The 27,795-nt window shown below is 49.3% G+C and overlaps 1 protein-coding gene across 1 annotated transcript in view; it reads left to right on the top strand.

The window, feature by feature from the left end:
- MPRIP (myosin phosphatase Rho interacting protein) overlaps nt 1-27,795 on the top strand; it is a gene marked incomplete at its 5' end in the record, with an annotated part of 198,347 nt that overhangs the window by 48,901 nt on the left and 121,651 nt on the right. Inside the window, 3 exons of the mRNA XM_079799122.1 lie at nt 1,110-1,129; nt 1,540-1,617; nt 3,356-3,421. Of these exons, the coding sequence (XP_079655248.1) occupies nt 1,110-1,129; nt 1,540-1,617; nt 3,356-3,421 (164 nt within the window). The remainder of the gene's footprint in view (nt 1-1,109; nt 1,130-1,539; nt 1,618-3,355; nt 3,422-27,795) is intronic.

Genomic DNA, 27,795 nt, shown 5'->3' with positions numbered 1-27,795 from the left:
AACATTTATTAAGCACATGTAGGCCAAACACTGTACTCAGTATTTTTTCCTCACATTTATTTATGTATGTATGTATGTATGTATGTATGTATTTATTTATTTATTTATTTATTTATTTATTATTTCAGAGAGGAAGGGAGAAGGAGAGAGAGATAGTAACATCAATGATGAGAGAGAATCATTGATCGGCTGCTTCCTGAATGCCCCCTTACCCTGACTGGGGATCGAGCCCACAACCCGGTCATGTGCCCTGACCAGGAATAGAACCGTGACCTCCTGGTTTATAAGTCAATGCACAACTACTGAGCCACGCCCAGCCGAGCTCAGATATTTTCTTTTTTTTAAATAGGAGTCACACACCATAAAATTAAAGTGTATGATTCAGTAATTTGTAGCATATTCACAAGTTCATGCAATCATCTCCACTAATTCCAGAACATTTTCATCACCACAAAAAGAAACCCATACCTGTTATTCACTCCCATCTCTGGTTTCCACCATGTCCTAGCAACACTAACCTGCTTTCTGTTTCTATGGATTTACTTATTCATATGAATGGAATCATATAATATGTCTGCGGTCTTTTGTGTCTGTCTTCTCACACTTAGCCTAATGCCTTCATGTTGTAGTGTGTCAGTACTTCATGCCTTTTTGTTGCTGAATAATATTCCATTGTATGGATACACCAGGTTTGTTTATCCATTCATCTGCTGATGATTTTAAAGGTGGTTTTACCTTTGGTCATTGTTTGCAGTGGTGCTGTTAAAATTCATGTCCAAGTTTTTATTTAAGCACCTGCTTTCAGTTTTCTTGGATGTGTATACTTAGGAATGGAATTCTGGGTTGCACGGAATTCTATAGTTAACCTTTTGAGGAACTGCCAGCCTGTTTTCCACAGTGGCTGCACCATTTTATGCACCTTTGCATTATCTCGTCCAACCTCACATAAGTTTCATGGGGTCTAGATAAAATTACTATCCATCTTCCTCCCTTTCAAATGGGAGAATTGAGACTCAAAGGGTTTTCAGCCCAAGGTCATACAGCCACTAATTTGATGGCTCTTTGGCCAGTGCTAGCTGTGATCACTAAAGCAGTGTCTCTTCTCCCAGACCCTGGTTTGACCATCAGGGTGAGGGCTTTTGACTCTGTTGTTCATGTGATATAGCTAGTGCTGGCACACATGGGCACTCACAGGACTTTTGAAGAAAATGCCATTTTTTCCTGATCTTGGTGGCGTGATTGGGAACTTGAGAGAGGCATCTGTTTCTTAGGAGTTCCTAAACTCTGCACTTTCTCAGCTTCCTGCTGGGTGTTGTGTTCCAGTCTTCATACCAGATGCTGCAGACCTCCCATGAGCCTCTGTGTCAAACATCTTTCTTGGAGACTCAGCCTGTGGCTGGGGGATGAGCTGTGTGGAATGTGCTAAGCAGAGGTGACTTCTGTTTCTCCCAAGTACTTGTCATTAATTTGACTGTTGAAATTTGTTCTCTCTCTCTCTCTGGTCCAAGGCCACTGATGACCTGCCCTTTTCTCCTCTAGGCAAAACCCATTTATGGTGGCTGGCTGCTCTTGGCTCCAGATGGGACTGACTTTGACAATCCGGTACATCGGTCTCGGGTAAGGGAACCATGAACTCCCGGGGTGGGAGGCTACCAGAGAGGGGCATACTGACAGAATTGAAGAGGGAGATGCAGAATTGACAGCCAGTTAGGGGACGGTAGGGTCTGCAGGGAACCCCCATTTGGCAGACCTGGAGTACCCACAGGAAACGTCTCAATTACACATAGTTAAATCTGGTGCTCCCTTCACAATGAGAAACTCACATGGTGCTGCTTGCGTCCTGGCTCAGCTTGACTCTAGAAAAGGACAAGTCCCAAGGGCAGTTCAGCCAGTGTTCGCAGGTATGCTGCTTAGGCTCCCAGTTCCTCAGCGCCAAGGCCCTGCCCCTGCAGCTCCCTCCTTTCCTTCCCTTCCTCTCCTCCCTGCCTCCCTTTCCGGGATTCAGCCACAGGTGCTCGGAAAGGGTGCGGCCCAGCCCCTGGGTCCCTGCTGTGCACAGGCCGCTGGAGCAGTGAGGTGGTCAAACCAGCCTCGCCCCGACCAGAGGTTTTTATTCCTCTGCCAGGGACCCCCTTTGGATTTGACTTCAACTAAAACACCTCTTTCCTTTTCCACATGCTTTTTCCAGGTGCTGCTGCCTGTACCCTATAAATTTCTCCAGCTCTGCTCCCTCTTATCCTCTGCTCACTCAGAGAGCCTCTGGCCTGTCTCAGTCTCCGCTGCCCCCAGCCTGAATGCTATACTCTGGGGCGGGGCTTGTGGGCCCCACAGACCTTGTATTGTGTCTGGGTCCTTTGGGATTCCTTCTAGAATGGGCTTTGTCTTTAGAGACTACAAATAGTGCCTTGGAAATGTTTGTCAGGAAGAGTTTCTCCCTGGACACCCAGCGTGGACCAGTCCTCTGCAGTCCTCTTTGTCAGGCTCTGTGCGTGTCCCGTTTCTGCCGCAGGCGGGAGAGCTGGGCCTCAGTGCCAGCAGGAACCATTTATAGTGAGGTTCTAATGGGAAACCATTCATATAAATGATGTGATTCTGGCCCAAAGCAAAGAGACGTGATATTTTAGTTAGTTCTTGTGGCCCTATTGCCGGTAAAAGTATGAACTGTGTTGGGCTTTTTGAAATGTTGAAAACGGTAATGGATCCTCATGAAGAAGGCACATACCCTCGTGGGTCTTTTATTCCACTGTCAGTGCCATTGGACCACCCTTGTCCCTAGTGCCAGTCGCATGCTCCCTGGACATCGGAGTTAGTTGTTCCCACTCGCAGTTTTGGTTTTTGTTAGCTCACTTCTTAGTGAGTACTGGAGCTGGCTCTCTCCCTGTCTCCCGTCCCCTGGGCATCATTGGAACAACCTCGTATAGCAGTTCCCTGTATTTTCTCAGAGGTGGGGGATCAGTGCTTGGTGTTCTCGGGTTATTCCATATCGTGTCAGATAATTCATAAATAAATACTGACACATACCATGTGATAAGCTCTGTGCGGGGTACCTAAAGAATACAAAAAGGTGATCGAGACATTTCTGCTCCTGAAGCTTGCAGTTAAAACAAATCAGACATCTTGTTAATTCTCAGTAACTTGTACGGAAGCATACTGGGTGGTTTGGGCTCCTCTGGCCCAGTCCTGAATAATAAATCTCTGTTCTTCCGCCTGGGGCCCTCCTTTCCTGCCATCTGCCTCAGAAATGGCAGCTGTGGAGTCGGCATTCTTTAAATACAGGTTTGTCAGACACCAGGGCTCAGCCAGGGGAGATCAGGGCCAAAACCCTCCTAAACACCCACTCCGTGTTCCTTTGCAGAAATGGCAGCGGCGGTTCTTTATCCTCTACGAGCATGGCCTCCTGCGCTACGCCCTGGATGAGATGGTGAGTGTCCTCCTTGGCCCCCTCCTTGTCTCCAGCTTCGCCAGGCCCCTTCATTGTGGCTGCATTTGCATCATCTGTGAGCACAGCATGTGTGTGCTCTCACTTGGGCTTCTGTTTTGGAGCCTGGGATTTTTGAAGAACTTGTGGTAACGCTAGAGCTGACCCTTAAAACCTAGACCTTTGGTTTGAAGCATCTTCAGTGTCATGGGTGAGAGTAAGTAGTGCGGGAGGAAGTCACTGCTGTCCATGGCTTCTAGGAGCTGGACGTGGCCAGAGCACTCCTAGGAGAAGTGGAGCAGGCTGTGACCTGCAGGGCAGGTGGAGGCTGGCTGTGCTGTACAGGCCTGTGGAAGTTGGGCACATGGTCACCTGCTGTAGTCCCAAGATTGCCCTTCTGTTCCATGGCTGTAATTGGTCTTGCTCATCCAACTGATCTTCAGAAGCCTCCTGGTTGTCATTGTTCTTGTAGTCACTAAGCCAGGGCATAGAGGTCCTTCTTGCCCTGTCACCCCCCGGTTTGCTTCCTGCTTCCTGGTCTGGATGAGTGTTTATTGCTCTTGGTCCAGAGGCAAACTCGAAAACCAACCAGGTAGAATGTCCTGGCTTTTCTTTTTCTACCCATTTGTGTACTGATTTTTTTCTCTAAAGGAGATTGGTCTCCTGACTAAGGTGTGACTGAATTCCAAGCTTTATAAAGGGTTGGAGATGGAGAATTTGAGCATCTTTTCTGGTTCCATTTGAGTATGTGAATGTGAGTGCATTCATTTATACAACATTTTAAAATTGGGATTATCCTAGAAAATCTAGTCACACCATGTAAAATAGGTTGACCCATCCCTTTGCAGGAAGGGTGAAAGCAGGGTCTAGAGGTGTGAGCAGAAATGACTGTCTACCCAAGGGCCTCACACTATGTGGACACTTGGGTTTTAGGGTGGTTATTGCAGCTAATAGGTGAATATAAGTGGGTTCACGTTCACGCGTGGTCCTAATCTTTGTACTGTGATGCTTTCTCTCTTTTGTTTCTGGGATGAATTAATAGGTATGATATCTAGTGTGGAATTAATAGGTATGACACTTAGTTCTTTATTGACTGTCACCTCATTGGTTCCTTCTTAAAAAGAACTTTCTTCCTTCTCATTCTTTCTGTGAGCATATTTGTGCAATGTGGATGGGCCACAGAGAGTTCTTACCATGGAAACAGCTGTGATCCAGAGTGATTTGAGGTGACTGGGCTGGAGGTGAGAGCTAATGGGGCGCTGGAACTCGCTAGAGGTGGGAGTGGGGGAACTGATTTCACTTGGACACTCGTTTCCTTTGAGGAATGGCGGCAGGTGTAGAGGCAGAGCCATTGCTCCCCATGAGTTCTCCCAACTTGGCTGAGGTGCCTGCAGCGGCGCTGGAGCAGGAACTGGGCTGCTAGGAGCCTGGAGGTTGGTTCACTGTGTCCTCCCCGCTGCCTGTGACCTGTTCAGAAGCCCTGCGAAGACTAGCAACTAGAGAAGAGCCTCCGGTTACTGGGTTCTATTCGGACTGGGCTGGGCAATGAACCATCCCGAAAAGAGTTCCCTGGACTTCCTTGCACATCGATTATTCTGGTCAGGAAATCTTTCTGTAGGTCTAACTGGAGTCCAGCACAGTTCATTATTCCCTGCAGCTCAGTTGCACAGGCACAAAGAGGGTGGCTACTGGGGACACCTTTGTGTGGGCACAAACGCAGAGCACATGCTGCATCCCAAGAGCTGTTGAGCCCTGAGGACTGACACCTTGCAGTACAATTTGGTCTCCCAGCAACCTGGATGCTGGTTGGGCAGAAGTGGAGCTGTGCTAGTGACGTGAGAAAAGAAAGAAGCCTCAAGAACAACTTGGACTGCAGGGAGGGCATTGGGGGAATGCCCAGAGTTGAGAGTTTGGGCCACGGGCCACTTTCTGGCAGATGACCTTGGAGCTTCAGGACCCTGTGAGCCAGTTAGTGCTGATCTGCCCAAACTGTGGGCAGTACAGATACACTGCCTCTCCAGGGAAGAAAGTGGCATTATTTCTATGAGTGAAAAAAACAACCGTGGCAGTTGTTTTGAAAAAGCAGCATTTCATGTGTAAGGATTTTCCCTTATGTTTGGGCAAGATTGCAAGGAATCGTCTGAGTTGCACTTACGAAGAGGTTGGGTGAAGGGGCAGTCAGGTGCCAGCGGCCCGTGGTCAGCATCATCGGCCATTGCCCATGTGGCTTACAGGCAGGCTCCTGTTCCCCAGTGGTTTGTAACAGGCCTTGTTCTTCATGGCCACTTGCCGGATGAGCATGATCCAGAATCCTGGAGCTCCAGCCCAGAGGTCAGTTTTCCTGAAGCCTAGACGCCCTCCCTCGCCCTGGCCAGCAGGAGTCCTGAGACCTGGAGCAGAGCTTTTCAGGCAGTGTGTGTGTGAGTGGAATTCTAGCCGTGCTGGAGGTTTCCTCAGTGGGGACCAAGTGCCTCTAAGGGCTCCCCTGTCTGGAGTCATCTTTGATCCTCACAGCTGTGTGGAGAGAAGGGGTTGCTACTGGCCCTGGTAGGTGGAGGTCAGGGGTGCTGCTTGATGTGCTATGATGCACAGAACAGCACCCCCCACAAGAGAGTGTCGGGTTCCAGAGGTCAGCAGTGCCAAGGCTTAGAAACAGTGAGATCTTGTCAATGACTTACTTAAATTTTTAAAAATGAAAACATGAGTTGTTGTCATCCCTGTTCTTAAAAGGTACGGAAGGACTCAGCCATCAGATTTTCTGGGAATGAGAGAGGCGATGGGGCAGGGTTAGCCTGCTGGCTCGTATGGTAAGTGCCAGGCAAGGAATAGGGGTGGGCCTGTTTCTTGTATGAAGGAGTTTCTGTGAAGTGTCCCTGCACATCAGGTGACCACAGGGCTAGCAGAACTGCATAGGCGTGGCTTTTACCCAGGCAGCATAGGTACCACTTCCTGTGGCATGCTCAGGCTCTCCCGCCTGGACAATGGCCCCACTCGGTGTGGTCTCCAAGCCCAGCAGCTCTGAGCAGCCAGTAGCCACCATTGATGCTACCACCCCAGCCAAGCTTTGCTCCAGAGACCCCCGGCCCCCTAGACCTCCATAGTTAATCTGCATGTATTAACTTTTGTACTGTTTTATAGCTGGGCTGTTCCCTTAAAACTTAGTCACAATCTCTTTCAAATTGTCACTTGACTTTTATACAATATTACTATTTGTTTGTTTAAATGTTATCCTAACAACTAGATTGTGACGTGTGTGTGTTTTTCTTCATTGTTGGGCCCTAATTCTTTTTAATTTTTTATTGATTTCAGAGAGGAAGGGAGAGGGAGAGATAGAAACATCAGTGATGAGATTGATTGGCTGCCTCCTGCATGCCCCCTTACTGGGGATCGAGCTCACAACTCAGGCATGTGCCCTAACCAGGAATCGAACCGTGGCCTCCCAGTTGCATTTGGGAAATTTCTTTTCCTTTTTTGGGAAAATTGTCTCAACCACTGAGCCACACCAGCTGGGCTTAGGCCCTAATTCTTGGTATCTTTCTGCATTGTCTGGCCTGAGGCTTATATGGTAAAGACAAGTAAATATTTGTTAAGTTGAACTAACCCCCTTTGTAAATGCATTGTTGCAGAATTTCTGCTTTCAGTTTGAGAAGGTAGGAGCTGAGGTGCGTTTGGGAGAGGGGTTAGGTGTATTGTGTGTGCAGCTCTTAATGGTTCCTTAGCAGAAGGAAGAACGTCCTCCAGAGGGCTCCAGAGAACAACGGCGAGGGGCAGGGGAGGGCTTGTCTGGGTCCCTGCGCTGGGACCAAGAGGGACACAGCAGTTGCTGTGGTTGCCAAGGAGTCCCAGGCAGAGGAGGAGGGCTCAGTCCCTGGGTCGTGTCTGCCTCAGCGCTGCTCTGAGAGGCCTTTCTGCTTGGGGTTTCTGCTGGGTCTGGGCCCTCAGGACAGACTGCTGCCTTTCTCTTCTGGGTGGCTCTGAGTTGGGACTAACTTTTAGGAATCACTTTTTCTTACTTGGGAAGTTTTTTTCTTACTGCACCCACATACCCTATAATTGGGTGTTGAGGTGAGGCAATCTTCCCAAACGAGGAAAAGAAATGCAAGCTGACTAAAAAAGCAATCCCATTTACCACCGCACCAAAAAAATTAAGATACCTAGGAATAAACTTAACTAAGGAGGTAAAAGACCTCTACGCAGAAAACTACAGGACACTGAAAAAAAGAGATAGAGGAAGACGTAAACAGATGGAAGAACATACCATGTTCATGGATTGGTAGAATCAACATCATTAAAATGTCCATACTACCCAAAGCAATCTATAGATTCAATGCACTCCCCATTAAAATACCAATGGCATATTTCACAGATTTAGAAAACACTCTCAAAAAATTCATCTGGAATAAAAAAAGACCCCGAATAGCCACAGCAATCCCGAGAAAGAAGAATAAAGTAGGAGGGATCTCAATACCAGATTTCAAGCTGTATTACAAAGCCACTGTTCTCAAAACAGCATGGTACTGGCACAAGAACAGACATATAGATCAATGGAATAGAATAGAGAATCCAGATATCAACCCAAACCAATATACAATGGAGTCAAGACAGTCTCTTCAATAAATGGTGTTGGGAAAATTGGACAGATACATGCAAAAAAATGAAACTAGATTACCAACTTACACCATACACAAAAATAAACTCAAAATGGACACAGGACTTAAACATAAGACGGGAAACCATAAAAATACTAGAGGAATCCACAGGCAGCAAAATCTCAGACATATGCCGAAAGAACTTCTTCACTGATACTGCCCCTAGGGCAATGGAAGCTAAAGAGAAAATAAACAAATGGGACTACATCAAAATAAAAAGCTTTTTTACAGCAAAAAAATCTATCAACAAAACATCACTGATAAAGGTTTAATCTCCAACATCTACAGGCAGCTTATACAACTTAATAAAAGGAAGATAAATGACCCATTTAAAAAATGGGCAATGGACCTAAATAGACACTTTTCAAAAGAGGACATAAAGAAGGCCAAGAGACACATGAAAACATGCTCAAAGTCACTAATTATCCGAGAGATGCAAATCAAAACGACAATGCGGTACCATCTCACACCTGTCAGAATGGCTATCATCAACAAATCAACAAACAACAAGTGTTGGCGAGGATGCGGAGAAAAAGGAACCCTCGTGCACTGCTGGTGGGAATGCAGACTGGTGCAGCCACTGTGGAGAACAGTATGGAGTTTCCTCAAAAAACTGAAAATGGAACTCCCATTTGACCCAGTAATCCCACTCCTAGGAATATATCCTAGGAAACTGGAAACACCAATAAGAAAGGATATATCACCCCTATGTTCATAGCAGCACAATTTACAATAGCAAAGATTTGGAAACAGCCTAGGTGCCCGTCAGCAGATGACTGGATCAGAAAACTGTGGTACATCTACACAATGGAATACTATGCTGCCATAAAAAGGAGGAATTTTCACCATTTGCAGCAACCTGGATGAAATTGGAGAACATCATGCTAAGTGAAATAAGCCAGTCCATGAAAGAAAAATACCACATGATCTCACTCATTTGTGGATAATAAAGAAAATTATAAGCTGTTGAACAAAAAGATGGATACAGAGACAGTAAAGCATCAAACAGAAGGTCAAATTACAGCGGGAAGGTTAGGGAGAGGTGGGGGAGATAAGAGATCAACCGAAGGACTTGTATGCATGCATATAAGCATAAACAATGGACACAAAACTCGGGGGGGTGAGGGCATGTATGGGAGTGGGGTGGGGGGGCAATGGTAAGATATGTACACATATAATACATACATACATACATACATACATACATACATAAAAGAGGGGCCATGCTGGCCAGGTAGCTCAAAAAAAAGGAAGGAAGGAAGGAAGGAAGGAAGGAAGGAAGGAAGGAAGGAAGGAAGGAAGGAAGGAAGGAAGGCTGAGGTGAGGTGGGCTCAGGGCAGCCTTACAGACAAGCGGGGGGCTGGGCCTCTGGTTTTTCAGGAGTGGACACAGTAAAGAATCTAAAAACCCCAAACTACCGCCTCTCTCCTCTACTTTTGTTTTCCTCCTGTAATCCGCCCATTATTGTACCAAATTCTGCCACTTCTTTTTTTAAAATATATTTTTATTGATTTCGGAGAGGAAGGGAGAGGGAGAGAGAGAGAGAAAAACATCAGTGAGAGAGAATCATTGATGGGCTGCCTCCTGCACACCCCACACTGGGAATCGAGCTTGCAGCCCAGGCGTGTGCCCTGACCGGGAGTCGAACCATGACCTCCTGGTTTTTAGGTCGACGCTCAACCACTGGGCCACACTGGCCGGGCTGCCACTTCTTTTGGCTTTTGGGGCCTGGTGTAAGGCTAAGTTGCTGGCATCATCAGAACGCAAAGATCATTTGGAAGGCTTTTCCGGGAAGTACCAAGTCCAGAAGGAAGCAGGGCTGGGTGTTAGGCAGAGCAGGCTGAGCAGTGACGCTCTGGCTCTTGCTTTCCGGTTCTCTTCCTTTCCGGCTGGAAGGAAGCAGGCAGAAAGATGGTCTAAGCTTTGTTTGTTTTAAATTGTGGTAAAATATATGTAACACATTTACCATTTTAACCATTTTTAAGAGTACAGTTCTTTGGCATTAAGCACATTCACATTGTTGTGCAACCATCACCCCATCCATCTGCAGAATTCTTTTCATCTTGCAAAACGGAAACACTATTTCTGATAAATACTAACTCCTCAGTTCCCCTCCCCCCAGCCCCCAGCAGTCCCATTCTACTTTCTAAATCTGAATATTTTCCCTATGTTCTTCATGTAAGTGGCACCATATAGTATTTGTCCTTCTGTGTCTGGCTTATTTAACTTAGTATAATGTCCTCAGGGTTGACCCAGGTTGGAGCATGTATCATAATCTTCCTTAAAAAAATGAAAGCGATGGGTCTAATGCTCCTGAACCCTGTCTGCTGAAACAAATGGGCCCTGGTCTCTCCCGCATGGAAACCGACAAGATCGTACCCAGGCCTCTGAGGCAGGTGTGTGGTAGTAAGGGCCACCTTTTGCTGTGCGACTTCCCTTTCTCCTCCAAAGAGTCCTTCAGAGTTTGGACAGACTGAGCTGCATGGCTTTGTAGGTGCCATGCTGCCAAGGACTTAAGCTCACCCACATCCCTAGACATACGAGGGAGACACTTAGCTCTCGGGGTGTGCTTTTCTTGGGGGCAGCTGTGGGTTTGTCAATTCCATACGATGCGAAGGTCCAGCCAGAGAAGTTACTCTGGGATTCTGTGCTTGTGTGTAAAGCCAGGGCTTGGTCTGCGTGCTCTTCAGAGGACACCAAGTGCTGACAGGTTAGGTTTCTGGCTCCTTTATAGTTTGCTTCCTGTAGGACAGAGTCCTGGCGGCTGCTTTGACCTCAGGAACTTTGCCCACTTTACTCTTGACAAATTTAGGCCACTTCTGGTGTTGAGTCAAAGCCCTGAGTAGGACACAGATGGCCAAGGCCTAGGAGAGTGGGGAGGGGGCCTCCCAGCTCAGCCCTGCTGCTTTCAGGGCCTGCCTGAGGTCCTCTCACTCCTCTGCAGCTGAGCCCTCTATCCCTCGTCCATCATCTTGCAGACATTCTCCTGCATGGGAATCTCCTGATGGCAAGACCCAGGTATCCACAGTTTAAATAACCACTTCCTGAGACATTCAGGAAGTGCTAATATTTGAGAACCCCTGCTTTCAGCTCTGGCGTTGTTTCCCACCACTGGGAGCTTTCCTAGACAGGCTGAGGGTGTGCTTCATTGGTAACCATGGTGGCTGTTGTGTCCATAGCAAAGCCCTGCAGGGGAATCACTCATGGCCAAAGAAGGCCCCTCTCGTGGTGAAGCTCACAGGCTGTTGAGACCCACGTGGACATGTGAGGATTAACTACCAGACAAAACCATGACACGCATGTTATTCAAGGCATTGTGTGGCCTGGGAGTCAGAGGTGTCTTCTGGGAGCAAAGGCAGGTCTTGGCCTCCTTCCTGCTTGTCATGGAGATGGAGGAGGGGCGGCCAGCGCTCTGTGTTGGCTGTTCAGGAACAGTCTTTAATGTGGTTCTCACAACAGCATGGATTGAGGCTCTGTTCATTTCACAGATGAAAAACAGGCCCAGCGAGATCGTGGGGTCGTTAAACTCATGAGTGACAGAACTTTGATTTGAGACACCTTCTGGGAGAACGATGGTGTCTTTTCTCAGTGGTCCTGTTCTTTGCTGTGTCTAGCGATGGCTGCCTCTCTGTCCAGGTTCAGGAGCAAAGGGGCACAGTGGCCCTGCTGAGGGCCAGGCGGGCTCTTAGCATCTTGCCCACCCTTGGTTTTATCGGTAGCCACAGACTGGCCGTTAACAGTAATTTCCCTGTGTCTTCAAGTGCGTTGAGCTGCGCTGACTTCAGACCTGCAGCCTGGGTCTTGAACGCGGATTCAGAGGTGTGTGGAAGTCAGAGTAAGATGAATTAGCCCTGTGCCTGTGTGTGAGGCAGAGAAGCTTCCTCAGACGCGGGCCTCCATGTTCAAAGGATGCGGTCAAGATGGGGATCAGAGAAGATCTGTTACAGGTTACTCTCATGTTTTTTAGGTTTACTTTAAAATCTGTCATGTGTTGGCCCTGGCTTTGGCCTTCATGCCTTTTTCCACATGGTTTCAGCCTCCAGGGGATGGAGGCCAGCCTGTTGGATTCGGTGCTGATAGTCCGGGGAGTGTAGGAAGAGTGTTGGTTTAGGAGTCCAGGAAATGTGGGTGTTTTTGGTGTGTGTTTTTTTAATTCTCACCCAAAGATATGTTTATTGATTTTAAAGGGAGAGGAAGGGGGAGAGAGAAACATCGATGTGAGAGAGATACATTGATAGGTTGCATCTCCTATGTGCCCCAACTGGGGATCAATCCTGCAAAATTTCGCTGCATGGGACAACACTCCAACTGACTGAGCCACCTGGCCAGGGCAGAAAGGTGTTTTTTGTTTGTTTGTTTGTTTTTTAATTTCTTTATTGATTAAGGTATCACATATTTGTCCTCATCCCCCCATTCCCATCCCACACCCCTCCCCACACATGCCCCCACCCCCCTGTTGTCCTTAACCATTGGTTAGGCTCCTATGCATGCACACAAGTCCTTTGGTTGATCTCTCCCCCCTACCCCCCACCCTCCCCTACCCTCCCCCTGAGGCCCGACAGTCCAATCGATGCCTCCTTGTTTCTGGGTCTGTTCTTGTTCATCTGTCTATGTTGTTGATCATTTCCCCTAGATGAGTGAGATCATGTGCTACTAGAAATACACTTATAAGAACCTAAAATGAGACAAGCAATAATGGTTATGCTGAAAGGCAAATGAATCAGTCCGTAGTGAGTTTCTTTCTGGGCCAACAGTTCTTTTGAGACCCAATTTCAATGTCAAACAGTTCCTTATGTGTACATGTCAGCAATGATATTTCAGTTCTGGATGGTGGACAAATGGTGGTAATGCAGGTCCGACCCTCTCTGGTTTGGTCCTGGGCAACCTGCAGTGACGCACAGCTGCTAACTGCTAGTATGGCAAGGCGACGTAAGCGTCTTCCATCTCTGGACTGCTTCTCTTCTGTCCTCATGGCTGGAGTAGTCCAGAAAGGTAGGTTTTAATCCAGTTCCTCTGTTTGTGGCTGAGTGGCCGTGAGCAAGGTCCTCCTCTCTGCATGGTTTCCCTCCATAGGAGCCTTGCAGCGTTACTGAGCCTGCAGTGAGCTTCCCTCCTCATCAGCTGCTCTTCTCCAGCCCTTTGCTTGCTGTGATATAATGGTAGTTTTAAAAATTAACTTTGAACTTAGAAGTGTTTTCATCCTTACACTAGCCCGTGAGCAGGTTGGGGGCTGGTGAAGAGAGACAGCCCCCCAGGCCCTGTGGGTGCCCACGCTCCCCGAGGGCTCTGGGTGCTATCACACACAGGCTGGGGACTGTCCAGTGGGCTCTGCACAGAACCTTGATACGAATTTTTAAGCGGATACAACCTGGTGCTGCTGGAGTTGAAGCTGTGGAATGTTTGCAGCCTCTGTCCCAGCCGCAGTGAGGGTGTGCCCTGGCTGAAGGGTGTCCTCCTGCGGCCGAGTCACCCATGTGCCTGCACAGGCGAGGTGCCTCTTGTTGATCATTTCGCTAATGCACTTTCCCAAAATAATTAACCCAGGGGTCCTCAAACTTTTTAAACAGGGGGCCAGTTCACTGTCCCTCAGACCATTGGAGGGCCAGACTATAGTTTAAAAAAAACTATGAACTAATTCCTATGCACACTGCACATATCTTATTTTGAAGTAAAAAAACAAAACGGCAAAAACACCCGCATGTGGCCCGCGGGCCGTAGTTTGAGGACGCCTGAATTAACCTTTTTTTGAATCTTTTAAGAGTAGTAAATGCTTGCCAGTGTTGGCTGATGTGTGAAAAACAATCATTCTAGTTAAACTTTGAGGCCAGTGCAGGGGCTGATGTTTGTGAGGAAAAGTGGAGAGCAGCGGGGAGATAGGCTGGGGGCCACTGGCAACTCAGTGGGCCAGGGCCCAGCGTGCTGGCTGTCAAGGTTGGCAAAACCTGGGTGTGCTCAGGAGCTGTGGACCGACCGGCCAGGGTGTCTAGAGGCGAGTCCAGCCTGCTGAGGAGTTTACCCCTCCCCGCTTTAGTTTTCTGGACCTGGGGCCTTAGATCTGAGGCCCTTGTCCCATCTTCTGTAATCGTGACAAGTAAAATAGTTCTCACCTCTTTGGGAGGGATGTTGTGATTAATTGTTAGTGAGTCTTTATGTTAAAGATAAAATGTGATCTGTGAGTCTGTGCTCCGCATGCCAGGCTTCCTGGCTGGAGGGTGGGGTGCTGTGCAGTCCTGTGGTGTTGGTGTCATTGCCCAGCGGCAGGCAGTAGGTGACTGGGGGGCCTGTGCTCAGTGGCTCCCTGCAGGCCACTTTGCCTTAGAGCAGGGGTCCTCACACCTTTTAAACGGGGCCAGTTCACTGTCGCTCAGACCGTTGGAGGGCCAGACTATAGTTTAAAAAAACCACTATGAACAAATTCCTGTGCACACTGCTAAGTCGGCTGCTAAGCAGGACAGGCAGCGGCGGCAAAAACACCCGGCGGGCCGGATAAATGTTCTCGGTGGGCCGCATGTGGCCCGCGGGCCGTAGTTTGAGGACCCCTGCCTTAGAGCATCTTGAGGCCAACTTTTAGTTATTTTGAAATGTTAAAGTGAGAGAGCAAGGTATGACATAGATGAACCCAGGGGGACAGGAAACTCTTCCCCACGGGCAGTGAAGTCCTGTTAAAAGGTCAGGGGTCAGCGGTGAAGCTTACAAGTGCTACATGCCTTTTTGCCTTAAATTTTTTTCACTACGATGGATGAAACTTCACCCATTAGAATGAACCTTGCTGATGCAGGGGCATTGTCTGTGTGTTTCTCTGGAATTTTTATTTTATTTTATATTTTTATTTATTTCATAGAGGAAGGGAGAAAGAGATAGAAACATCAATGATGAGAATCACTGATCGGCTGCCTTCTGCACGCCCCTCACTGGGGATCAAGCCCACAACCCGGGCATGTGCTCTGACTGGGAATCGAACACGACCTCCTGGTTCATAGGTCAACGCTCAACCACTGAGCCATGCCAACCGGGCATCTCTGGGATTTTCAGTGTAGATGTTGTTCTCTGGAAGCTGAGAGCTGGACTTGAAGTCTCTCCCCTTCCCTCCTTTTAACTTAAGCTGGGGAGGAGCTGGGAGACACAGGCCTGTGAAGCCAGTGGAAGTGCACCCTTCTGCCTCTGGTAGGTTTCTCTTGTCATGTACAACTCTGCATGCTGGCCCCGTGACATGCTCCACATGGAACAGCTGGGACATGGAAGCCACCAGGGGCGAATCATGGGACTGTTTGGAGGAAGAACAGAGCAGACTTCTGGAGGTTAGAGCAGAGGGGTTTCTAGACATGACCTCGGTCTAGATCTTTGTTTTATTGGTGGGGAGACCCAGCTTAGGGGGTCACAGACTGGCACATGGGGCTCAACCGGTAAGTGGGGTGATAGCTGGGTTCCCTGGTTGCCTGGTCCCGATCTGGGGAGTGGATGGGAATAGAAGGGCTCATGTTTTACAGACGGGGCCTGAGTCTGAGGCGGCGCTCTTTTACATGGATAGGCTAAGCTTGGGGTGGAAAGAATTAGAGAACATACAGGAATGAGTGGCTAAAGAGGGTCAGGTGAAAGGGGCAAGTAAACACCTGTCAGGTGTGGTAGGAAGGCTCTGCAGAAACCCTCAGTCATTGTCAAGAACCAAGAGAAGGCGTAGATCAGACATGGTTTCCTCCCTCTGTCCCTGTCCCCAGGATTCTCTTTTCCATGTGGGCCTCCCTGCACAGGACAGTGAGCACCTGGAGGCAGGACCTGCTATTGGCCTGCTGAGACAGGACGTTGGATAACATGTCCCGGTGCGGGAGAAGCTCTGCGCACGTTGGCTGGTAGGGTGTGTCAGTCGGTCTGCCATCGTCCTTGACTCTGGTGATTGAGTCTGTTGTAAACATTTTAAGAAGCTCCCCCCTGCCCTGCCCCCGAGAATCCGAGAATCCGCCTTCTTTGACTTATAGACCACACTGCGAGGATTTGGCGACTGGGACTGTGTGCTTGCCTTTCTTCCCAGTTACCTAAGTGGTGAGTCAAGGAGAACAAAGGAGTAATTACCTGCTTGCTTCTGTTCAGCGCCCCTGAGCCATACTGAGATCCCAGGTTCTTCTCTTCTCGCTGACTTCCCCAGGGCGCCTGCAGCTACTGAGCAGGGAGACTGTGGTCGCCCACGATGAATTAACAGAGAAGACTGACAATGGTTTACATGTTGTTTTCCACTGGGTGCCATCTGTCTAGCTCTTGAGTGTGTGCAGCTCTTTTCGGGATGGACGGAGGTGATGGGTGGTTGGGCAGCAGTTCCATGGGGCTGGTGGAGGGCTTTCTGTGGCCCTTGCTGTGCACCAGGACAGCAGCAGAGGATGGCTCCCTTGTGGAGATCTGCAGCGCTGTGAGTGGACTCCTCTGGCTGCAGGGCCAGTGTTTGTGACAATGGGCTGGGTGGCTCCCTCCTCTCAGAGAGAGAAATGACTTCGGGTTTTAGGAAAGTGAGCAGCTTAGAATAATTGGTTAGAAAACGAATTAAGTAGCAGCAGGGAAAGAACTGTTGAAAAGGTCATTTTATGAAAGTTAGCAATAGAAAATACTTGGGCTGAAAAAAAAAGGCAAGTAACTAGTACCTGGTGTGTGCATGTATGTGCATAACATGCTTGCACACTCTCACACACAGCAGGCTGCAGTCTTCCAGGAGCAAAGTCCCTGCACCTTGCTTCTCAGGCCCTTGTACTGCACCTCCTCCTCAGGACCCCATCCTTGGTGCACCGAGCTTCCTCCCTGGACATGTCTTTTGCTTTGGACCTTCTAAACGGGCAAAGTGTGATAAGCTGATCCACTTACGGTATTAATTGTGAGCAGTCAGTTTAATGTGTTAGTGTCTTAATCTCTCCTGCCCTCCCTCCATTCCACAAAACAGTTTTCACAAGAATCTTTTCCCTAGCAGGGTGGGAAAGCTCCCCCAGCCCAGGAAAGGGTTCCACGGGTGGAATCTCAGAAACGGGTGAGCAGGTGGGGGCTATTCTGGAAGAGGATGTCTTTCAGCACGCCCACGTACACTGCACATTGATGATTCATTCATTTACAAATGCCTGTTGAGTGCCTCAAGTGTGTCCAAGGTGAACTTGAGGGTGTCTTCATTTGGGGGAGCAAGGTTACTGATAACACAGTGTAGGTATCCACGCCCCGCTGTGGCTGCCTTAGCAAACTACCACCCCGGAGGCGGGAAGCAGCACGGGGTTGTTCTCGGACCGCCTGGAGCGCAGTCGCCAGTCTTCCAGACCTCACGGACCACCAGGAGTTCGCGGACCACGGGCTGCTGACCGCTGGTCTGGAGGAAGGCGTGCAGAACCCGTCTCCGGGTGAGGCCAAGCCCAGGGCCGGCAGGGCGGGGCCGGCTCCTCAGAGGCTCCGGGAGAACCCGTGCCTCTCCTTCCCTTCGGTGTCGGCTCTCCCTTGCCTCTCTCGTGAGGACGCTTGTGTTCCAGGGAGGGCCTCCCCGCTCGGCCAGGCTGACCTCCCATCTCCAGATCCTCACCTCAGTCACACCTGCACCTCCCTTTGCCAGCTCAGGTCGCATGCTCAGGTTCTGGGGCAGGGAAGGGGATCTTTGCGGCCATTTTCAGCTGACATAGCAGTATGATCAGAGGGAACTATGTAGAGTGCACTAGGGCGAGCAGACTCTGCTAGAAGTTTCCATGGAAGACATGAGCTGGGCTAGGTCTGAAGGGCAGGGTGGCGTTGCCTTAGACCAGTGGTTCTCAACCTTTCTAATGCCGCGACCCTTTAATACAGCTCCTCATGTTGTGGTGACCCCCAACCATAATATTATTTTCGTTGCTACTTCATAACTGTAATTTTGCTACTGTTATGAATCGTAATGTAAATATCTTAAATGTTTTCCGATGGTCTTAGGCGACCCTGCTAGCGGGTCTCTGTAGAGCCTAAGACCACTGGAAAACACAGATATTAGAAAGGCTGAGAACCACCGCCTTAGACCGACAGGGAGATCAGTGGGAAGGGCCGGCCACCTTCGTGGGAGAAGTGGGACTTGCATGTAACCAGAGGGTTACGCAGCGCTCCTGGGTGCCACTGCCAGGCAGGAGACGTAGGCACCAGATACAGGAAGCGCAGTGCATAGGAGAGGGAAAGGCAGGGGCTGGGCCACCCACGATGTCCTCCTTCCACAGCTGCCTGTGTGTGCAGAGCATGGCCGTCACGGGATATCAGCGTGGGAAAGGGGCCGAGAGGCCGCCCTTGTGCGGATCGGGGTGAGGGAGAAGTAAGCCCTGTCATGCACCGTGGAGACGGCATCACGGAGCGCTGACGCCCCTGCAGCTCGAGTCAGACTGTCCTTGAGACAGGCCCCTCTGAAAGGAGAGGCAGTAGCACGGCCGCCTTCACGGCCCACAGCGAGCGAGGGAGGGAGGGAGGAAGAGGCCATGCTGCCCCCGAGGAGTCTGCTGTCCCCCTGGGGAGAGTGGTGGGGTGTTTACTCCTGACGAGGGTGGTGTTGCTACCGAGCCTTGGGCACGAAGCTGCACGAGTAGGCCAGTGCAGGTGGAGGGGCACAGGCCTCTTCAAGTCTCGGAGGCTTTGCAGGGCTCGGCACAGTCCCGGCTGTGACCCCTCCGGCCCCGGGCACACCCTTGTCCCCGAGCGGAGGAGAGGGTGTTGGAGGCACGATTCCGAGGCTGGGTTCCAGCACTTGGACCTGCGCTCCATCCCTCCTCAGGGACCTTCCTTTCGGGCCTCCTGGATGGGAGGGCAGTGGACAGACTGCTGTCAGAGTCAACATAAGGGGTTCGTTTTCCTCCTCTGAACCCGTGGAAGGGATCGTGCCTGTCTCCCTGCCAGCCAGCGAGGGCGTGGTGGCCCCGCAGTGCCTTGAGGTGCCTGCGTCCCAGCGGGAGAGCAGTGTATGAGATGCTCAGTGGTGACATCAGGCCGTCTGTCCAAGGCTTTGGTGGCTGCAGCAGGGGCAAAAACCCGAGGTTCCTGTCCTCCCGGGAACATGTACGTGGCTTGGAACCGGCTTGCCTGTTTGAGATAAAAAGAAATGTAGAGATAAAAAGAAAGTAGGCACCAGTCACAGTGCCGGCTGTTCTCACCGGGTTCACATTTCATCTGTAAAATGGCCTTGTGGGGAGAGCATAACTTGCCCAAGAAGAAGGTTTGTCCCTGCAGAGCTGGGTTCCCGCATCAGGCCATGGGCTTGAAGGCCTGGATGGGGAGCTGCTGGGACTCAGGCCCCACTCTGTGCGCTGGGCCCAGGCATCCCCCTGACTCAAGGATTTATGGCCGTTGTGTGTTCACATTTGAAGAGCTCTCATGTCGGGGAATGAACCATAGCAGAAGTCTTGACACCTTGGTGGTGCGATTGGTGCTAAATCTTTTGGATTGCTGACACCTGCTGACTGCGCAGTGGCCCCCGCGTAACCAGCTGGCACAGAAGTGACAAGCAGCAGTTAAAGGGCTAGGCTGCCTCTTTTCCTCTTTCCTCAAGAGTGGGGTGAGGTTCGACTGACACATGAGTGTGGGGACATGCCCAGCACTGACTTCAGTGCATTCTCAGGAGACCCAGTCAGCACTGCCACATACTAGTATTCTGGTCCCAGCGATGTAGGTGGCCGCCCTGGCCGTACCTGAAGGGACCAGGGGAATGGTGGATGGAGTGTGGTGTTGGGAGGTCCTTGGAGGCAGAGGAGGAGAGGAGGGGTCTCCACAGCCATCTGCCAGTAGCTTTCAGAGGCACATCTCCCTCTCCACGCAGTGGCCCTCTGCCTGGTGTTGGGATCGTGTGCGTAGGGCAGTGTCCTTTCTCAGTGAGCTGTGAGTTCCCGAGAACACACTCCCCTGCTTTCCGTACCAGCAGGTCCTCATGTCTGTAGTAGGCACTCAGGAACGTGAGTGGATTAGAACCGTGTTGTCTGGGGTCACGCAGCAGTGGCTGCAGCACGTGCCAGATAGCCTGTCTCGTCGGGGCTCCTCACCGTGTCCCCGTTGCTCACAGACTTCCTCCTGGCTGAGGACGGTGGGAAAGCTGAGGGTGTGAGAAAGGGAGGGAGAGTGAGAGGCTGTGCTGGTGGATGTGGACGGGGACAGGAGAGGTAGCATGTGTGTTGCAAGAATGCATCGGGTTTCTTATCTTTTGGCGGCCTCCATTCCAAGATGAAGAAGAGAGCACACTCATGCTCTATGAGAAAAGGTTAGGGAAACAGTCAGCCCGACCCACGTGCACCTGGCATGGGTGCTGGTTGCTGCGTCAACAGTCACATTTGGGAGAGTGACGTGCAGTCTGAGTGTCATTGTAAATGGAGTTTACTATTTCATGGTGACACTATGGCGGCTCACACTGGGAGAGGGCAGGTGCTGGGCTGAGCTTTGGATGAGAGCCCTCAGCAGGAAATAGTCTGGCACATGCTTCTCTCTCTTTCTCTTTCTCTCTCTCTCTCTCTCTCTCTCTCTCATTTTGAATTGCTTATATTATCTCATTGCTTACTTCCAACATATTCTCTAAGGTAGTGGTTCTCAACCTTTCTAATGCCGCGACCCTTTAATACAGTTCCTCATGTTGTGGTGACCCCCAACCATAAAATTATTTTCGTTGCTACTTCGTAACTGTAATTTTGCTACTGTTATGAATCGTAATGTAAATATCTGTGTTTTCTGATGGCCTTAGGCGACCCTGCTAGCGGTTCTCAACCTGTGGGTCGTGACCATCGGAAAACACAGATATTTACATTACGATTCATAACAGTAGCAAAATTACAGTTACGAAGTAGCAACGAAAATAATTTTATGGTTGGGGGTCACCACAACGTGAGGAGCTGTATTAAAGGTTCGCGGCGTTAGGAAGGTTGAGAAGCACTGCTAGTCTAAGGCATCCTCTCTCCCTCCTCCAAGCAAGGCACTGTTACAATGCAAAGTGTGGCAAACATGGAGTGACTGTTTTCAACTAAACTTATTTCATCCATGTAGCCAGACTCAACTTCCTCTGCTTCATATCCTAAGACTTGTTATAATAGTGTGGAACGCTTGTGTTAAACGTGTAGAAAAAGGGTAACTGCTGTGAGTGAGTCTGTGTCTGTCAGCTACACACTGGTTGTTATTTATTCAACACAAACAACAGCCCTGTCCTCAAAGATTGGGCTTGGAAAGGTGCACGTCTGCATCCTTTGTCTTCTCTTTCCTACCAGGTGGGAGTGGGGCCAGAGAGGCCAGAACATGGCTGGTGGGAATTCTTGACGGTTCCCATGATGCTCCGTTCTTTCTTAAATTTGTGCACTCGGCGGGAGAGGAGGGGGGTCCCTCAGCCCAACCTGCGCCCTCTCGCAGTCCGGGAGCCCTCGGGGGATGTCCGACTGATGGCTTAGGCCTGCTTGGAGCGGGCCAAAACCATCAGTCGGACATCCCTAGTGCTGCCACGGAGGCCGGAGAGGCTCCCGCCACCACCGTTGTGCTTGCCAGCTGTGAGCCTGGCTTCTGGCTGAGTGGTGCTCCCCCTGTGGGATCGGGCCAAAACCAGCTCTCCAACATCCTCCGAGGGGTCCCGGATTGCGAGAGGGCGCAGGCCAGGCCAAGGGACCCCCACCGGTGCATGATCGGGCCTGGGAGAGACACGGGAGGTTGGCTAGCTGGGAAGGGACCGCGGAAGGGCTCCAGGGCGTATCCAGCCCATCTCGCTCAGTCCCGGACCCCAACAGCAAGCTAACCTACCGGTCGGAGCGTCTACCCCCTGGTGGTTAGTGCATGTCATAGCAACTGGTTGACCGGTCAACTGTCTGCCCCCTGGTGGTCAGTGCATGTCATAGCAAGCAGTTGAGCAGTCTTTGCATATCATTAGCATATTATGCTTTGATTGGTTGAACGGATGACCAGACACTTAGCATATTAGGCTTTGATTATATAGGATGGCTTTGCCCATGAAGAAGGTAATGCATGAACATGTCCTAAACAGAAGTAACATCCATAACTAACTGAGGGCACAGGAGGTCAGTCTCTCAGACTGTGCAAGTTATTTTATGTCCTCATTGGCATGACAGTGGGCAGTGTTTTGGAGGGTGATGTAATATGTGTCCATTTCTCCAAACACGAAGGCTGAAAATTGGCCACATGGGAATTTTAAAATCATCGTCGGGGGCCTTTTGCCCCCCCCCCCCCCACAGTAATATACGTACATATTTTACAATCGAATATGTAACCAGAGTCTTGTAATATCAGAGTCCACTGCCCTGGTCCTTCTGCCTCCTCCTGACCCTGCTCCCAGAGGAGGCCCTTTCCAGCTCCTGGAGCTCAGGTTCCAGCTCTCTGCGTTTGTAATCACATGTTTATACTGCTACCTCTTGAGTTGTCAAAGATACTCTTGTGCACCATAAGATGGGAATTAGTTCTTTCATCTCACAGCTTTGCCATACAACACACATGTACATAGGTGCAGGCACATACATATTCTTGCATATTCTCTCACCCTTCCTCTATCCTACCAATATAGTTAAATGAAATTAAATATGAAGGTTAAATTAGTAGTGTTTAGATCATTATGACAATGTAGAAAGTGTGCACATTCAAGGCATGTAGGGAAACTATGATTATAATTATTTTCCTATTTGGTTTCTCTTGCGGTTAATAATCACCTCCCCCCCTTCATTGTGTGTATAGTTAACGCACCTTAACTGAACTAATAACGTTCTGACAACTAGAACACTGCTCTTCGTGGGGGCAGGTCCTAGTGGATGGCTCCTTTTTCTCATGATGGCATCCCTCATGGAGCCTCTATCCCTGTTCCAATTGGACGGGCTTTTCCCCAGGCCTGCTGCACACCTCTTGGCCTGGGGGTTGCCTTCCCTCGCCCTGGAAATTCCCTTTCTCCTTCTCCTGGGTGTCTTAGATTAATTTTTGTTTGTTTACTTTTCCATTTGGTGAAACCGGTGACAAAAGCACATGGGAAGAAAAAGTTTTGAGACCTTGCATGACTGAAACACCTTTCCTCCCCACACTCTTGACTGGTTATAGAATGTTAGATTGGAAAGAATTTTCCTTGGAATTTTGAAGCCATTGTTGGGTGTTTTTTTTGTTGTTGTTGTTTGTTTGTTTGTTTTTGTTAATCCTCACCCGAGAATATTTTTTTCCCATTGATTTTTAGAGAGAGTGGAAGGGAGGCGGGGGGGGGGGGGGAGAGAAATATTGATGTGAGAGAGACACATCGATTGGTTGCCTCCCCCCCACTTCTCCCTCACACCCCCCAACCGAGGCCGAGGATTGAGCCTGCAACTGAGGTACGTGCCCTTGACTGGAATCAAACCTGGTCAGTCTGCAGGCCAGTGCTCTAACCGCTGAGCCAAACTGGCTAGGGCTAAAGGCATTATTTTTTGTTTTTAACTTTTACCATCTCTGTTGAGAGAAGTTCATCTGCAAAGGATCTGATTCCTGGTCCTTTGTAAAAGAATGGAATTTTTTCTCTGAAAACTTATAGGAGCTTCTTAAATTGAGTTCTGAAATTTCATGAAGATATGCCCTGGCCTGGATCTACTTTCTTACATTGAGCTAGAAGCCTGTGTTTCTTCTTCCAGTGTGGAAAGTTCTGTCCTAGTCAAAAAAGTTTTCTTGTATTTTTTTCCTCTGGTAATTTCCTTTGCTTCATTTTCTTACAACTCCTCTATTATTTGGCTGTCAGTTCTTTTGGACAGAGTCTCTAATTTTTATTTTTATTTTTTGCATTGTTTTTACATGCCTGAGATTTCATTAACCTTATGTCAAACCCTCTGTTTCTTATTTCCAGGTACCATATTTTGATATTTTTATCCTGATTCTTATGCCAGTGATCATAGTTTTAATTTTTTAGAGCTCATATGTGTCTCTTTTTATAGCATCCTATTGGTGTTTTATGGATGCAATGCTTTAATTTTTTATTTTTTAAGAGAAGAAGGGAGAGGGAGAGAGAGAAGTATCGATGAGAAACATTGATTGGCTGCCTCCTGCATGCCCCCCTACTGGGGATCGAGCCCACAACCTGGGCATGTGAATCTAACCATTTTGTGCACGGGACAACCAACTGAGTCATACCGGCCAGGCAATACTTGCTCTTTTTAATTGCAGTGATTTTGAAGTTTTATTGTCTCTGGTATGATTTGCTTTCTTCTTAGTTCCCTTTCTGCCGAATTTGGCCTTGGGCTTTCTGAAATGGCTAAGAGCTTGCATTTAAGGAGACTGAAAAAAAAAAAAAAAAAAAAAGGAGACTGTGTGGGCAGGGTGTATGTTGGGGGTATTGACTGGTTGGCCTTGCCTTAGAGGGACAGTCAGGCAGGGAACTGGTGACTTTGGGAGACCCTCAGCTGTCCCAGATACAAATCCTCTCAGCTCTAGGCTATGGAGAATGCCAGTTTAAGGGGTCTTTCTGTGGGCTGGCTGGTTCCCTCAGGTAAGGCCATCTCATCTCCAGTCTAGGGAGATCTATGGGCAGCAGAGGGGCTTGAAGTTGGGGGGACTCCAAGTTGCAGACTTTCATGGAATTTCTGCCCTTCCTCCGACAGCAGTGCCTGCTGCCCCCTAGACAGAGCCTCTGCTGAGACCCACCCTCTTGTTGCCTTTGGGGAGAGCTGAGCCCCCGGGGTCTGATGCTCCTGTGATAGGTGTTGACCAATAGTCAGAGAGCCTGGGGCCTCCAGACCCTAATATTTCTGGTGTTCCGGGGCAGTGCCAGCCTCTTTCCTCCTGGTTTCCCACTGGAGCTTTATCTGTTCTATCTGGTCACTTCCTGTGCATGCAGCCACTTTGTGTAGTCTAAAATTTAATTGGTATTCCCATATCTACTGCTGTTTCCTCTCCAGTTTTTTTGTCCTTTAGAATTTATATCTTTTAAAAATTCATTTGTGGTCATTTTTATTAGGGTTTGGCAGGGACTTGAACATGCTGCTATGTTCATTCAGCCATGCTTACCTGGAGGTCGCCCTCATGCATTTCATGACTCGGTCTATACTCTGAGGGTGCGTGCTGGTTTCCAGTGTGGGCCAGTCTTCTCTCTGCCTTCCCGCCCCTGTGTCTATGCTCTTGTTCTCTGTCCTTGCTTTGTCCTGTGTGGTTCATGTTCCTCTGTGTCTGTATAGCTCTTTGTGTGTACCTGCTGCTGCTGCTGCTGCTGGTGTGTGTGTGTGTGTGTGTGTGTGTGTGTGTGTGTGTGTGAGAGAGAGAGAGAGAGAGAGAGAGAGAGAATGCATGCCAGGAGATGTGTGTATTTACAGCTCCTAAATTAAATGTATTGTCTATAACAGTGATGGGCAACCTTTTGAGCTTGGTGTGTCAAACTTCGCCAAAAAACTGAGCATAACTCGGGTAGTGTGTCACTTTGAGGAAAAAACTAACTCCAAGACTCTAGTCGCAAATGTTTCATCCTCAGGAGCAGCAAATGTTTCATCCTCGGCATGCGGCCGCGTGTCATCAGAAATGGCTACGCGTGTCAGTGCTGACCCGCGTGTCATAGGTTCGCCATCACTGGTCTATAACTTGCTTTAACACCTTTTATAAGGAATTACAGACTCTTCTGGTTCGAACCCAAGGGTTCATGATGACTGCTGTTCCAAAAAGGTTAAAGAGAGACAGTTTATCTAACTTCCTCTGGTGAATAAGGCCATTTACTGATGGGGCCCAGTCACCTACTTACACCAACAATAGGCCCTTGTTGTCGGACCGGGCAGGTTCTGCAGCTGATACTCTGGCTGCCTGAGAAATGCCGTCAGGGAGACCTGTGGCCTGCGCCTGTCCTTACCCAGGGCCACACAGACAGGCCCACACAGTGCTCTTGTCTTTTCCTTTCACACACCAATGTGTTCCCAGTAACTGTTTCCTGGGACCTTTGGAAACCAGAGAGAGGTTGAATTCATTCATTCATTCATTCATTCATTCGTTTGCTTGCTGTGTGCCATGGATGGGCTGAGCTGGGAGATGGGAAAATAAAGTTGAGAACAGGTCCTTGCCCTCCAGGATCTAATAATTTTATAGTCAGGAAAATGGAGGAGTCAGCCATCATGGGATACATAAGTGCTGAGAGAGAGGGAGGGGGAAGCGGGGAGGGAGGGAGGGAGGGAGAGAGGGAGAGAGAGAGAGACAGACAGACAGACAGACAGACAGACAGACAGACACTGCCCAGCTACCGGAGCCAGGCTGGCAAACTCTGGGGCTCCCCCTGGAGGAGCAAGTTGGGATAATCTGGAGGTGGAGAGGGAGGTGCTCTAGGTAGAGTGTCTGATACTGAAGGTGGGATTGGTCAAAGCACTGAGGCAGTGGAAGAAGATGGGGCTAAGGAAATAGTGATTTCCCACCCCTACTGCCAGAAATAACGTGTGTTCATGGTGGATATTTTGGAAACAAAAAAGCATGCAGAAAACAAAGTGCCCATATATTCCCCAGAGATAAAAATCTGTTAATATCATGGTATATGTCTTCTTAGGGTGTTGTATACTTACATGAGACATAAAATTAAGAATTTAAAAAATAAACCTGTTAGCCCTGGCCGGTGTGGTTCAGTGATTAGAGTGCCGGCCCACACACCCAAGGGTCTCGGGTTCGATTTCAGTCAAGGGCACATACCTGGGTTGCAGGGTTCAATCCCTGGCCCTGGTCAGGGTGCATGCGGGAGGCAACCAATCGATGTGTCTTTCTCACATCAGTGTTTCTTTCTCTCTCTCCCCACCCCCTCCCAATCTCTAAAAATCAATGGAAAAATATCATTGGGCGAGGATTAGTAAAAAAGAAACCTGTTATTTTTAATAGAAATGTTCTATCCAACAGTTCCCATGTCACCCTTTGAAGCATAGTCTTTAATAGCTACATACTCTTCCATCAATGGCTGGTTAGTCTGTTCCATGCTGTTGGTCATTAAAGTTATTTTCAGGTTTTTACTTTGTTGTTAATGTAATGCTTCGGCAGACATCCACAGAAGTAGAATCGCTGGGTGCAGAGTGTGTTCGTTTTGGAGGCAGTTGATAGTTACTGCCAGGTTGTATTCCAGAAGCCCTGCACCCGTCAGCAAGGGAGGGTGTCGAGGCCACCCACTCTGCACTCTCCTTCCTCAGGCCCTCCCCCTGGTTGGGTAGCCTTAGGGAGGTGCTTCTAGGGGGAGGCCCTGCAGACGTTGGAGACCGTGTTTGTGGTCCTGAAGGACTGAGAGCCTGACTCACTGGACACCCGCCGTGACGGAAAGGTTGTAGTTTAGATTGCATTGATTATTCCCGTCAACCAGAGTCGGCAGCAAAGGGGTCTGGGTAACAGTGCCTTGCCCTTACCCCCTTGTTACCTCCCACACTTCTGGGCGTTGGGAAGGCTGAGAGCAGGCAGCAGAGGACTGGCCGGCCCTACAGGTGTTCGGGGGTGGGGAGCCGCACCCACTGTCTTGCTCTAACTCAGTGCCACCCAACGCTGCTGTGAAGTAGTGACATTTGCCCAGCTTTCTTAAAGGCAGAACTTGACCAGACAGTAGTAGCAGAGAGTACAGTGGCCTGCAGGGAGCTTGGCGCTCAGCTTTCTCCCTCCTGGAGGCTTACCCTGCCCTGCCACTCCAGGCACCTGCTCTCTGCACCACCCACTTGGCCTTTCAGAATTGGGATTGGACCAAAGTCATTTCTGGCCCCAGAGGTCCCTGTTCGTTGAATTCCCATGTCTCTAAAAATATCTGAACCACTTCCTGCCCAGTCTCCTCCCCACAGAATCGGATTTTCTTCCCACCCCCTCTGC

Source organism: Cnephaeus nilssonii (genome assembly GCF_951640355.1).
Source record: "Cnephaeus nilssonii genome assembly, chromosome: 19".
Taxonomy (NCBI): domain Eukaryota; kingdom Metazoa; phylum Chordata; class Mammalia; order Chiroptera; family Vespertilionidae; genus Cnephaeus; species Cnephaeus nilssonii.
The sequence above is the reverse complement of the archived record's forward strand: the minus strand, read 5'-3'. Positions and strand labels throughout refer to the sequence as shown.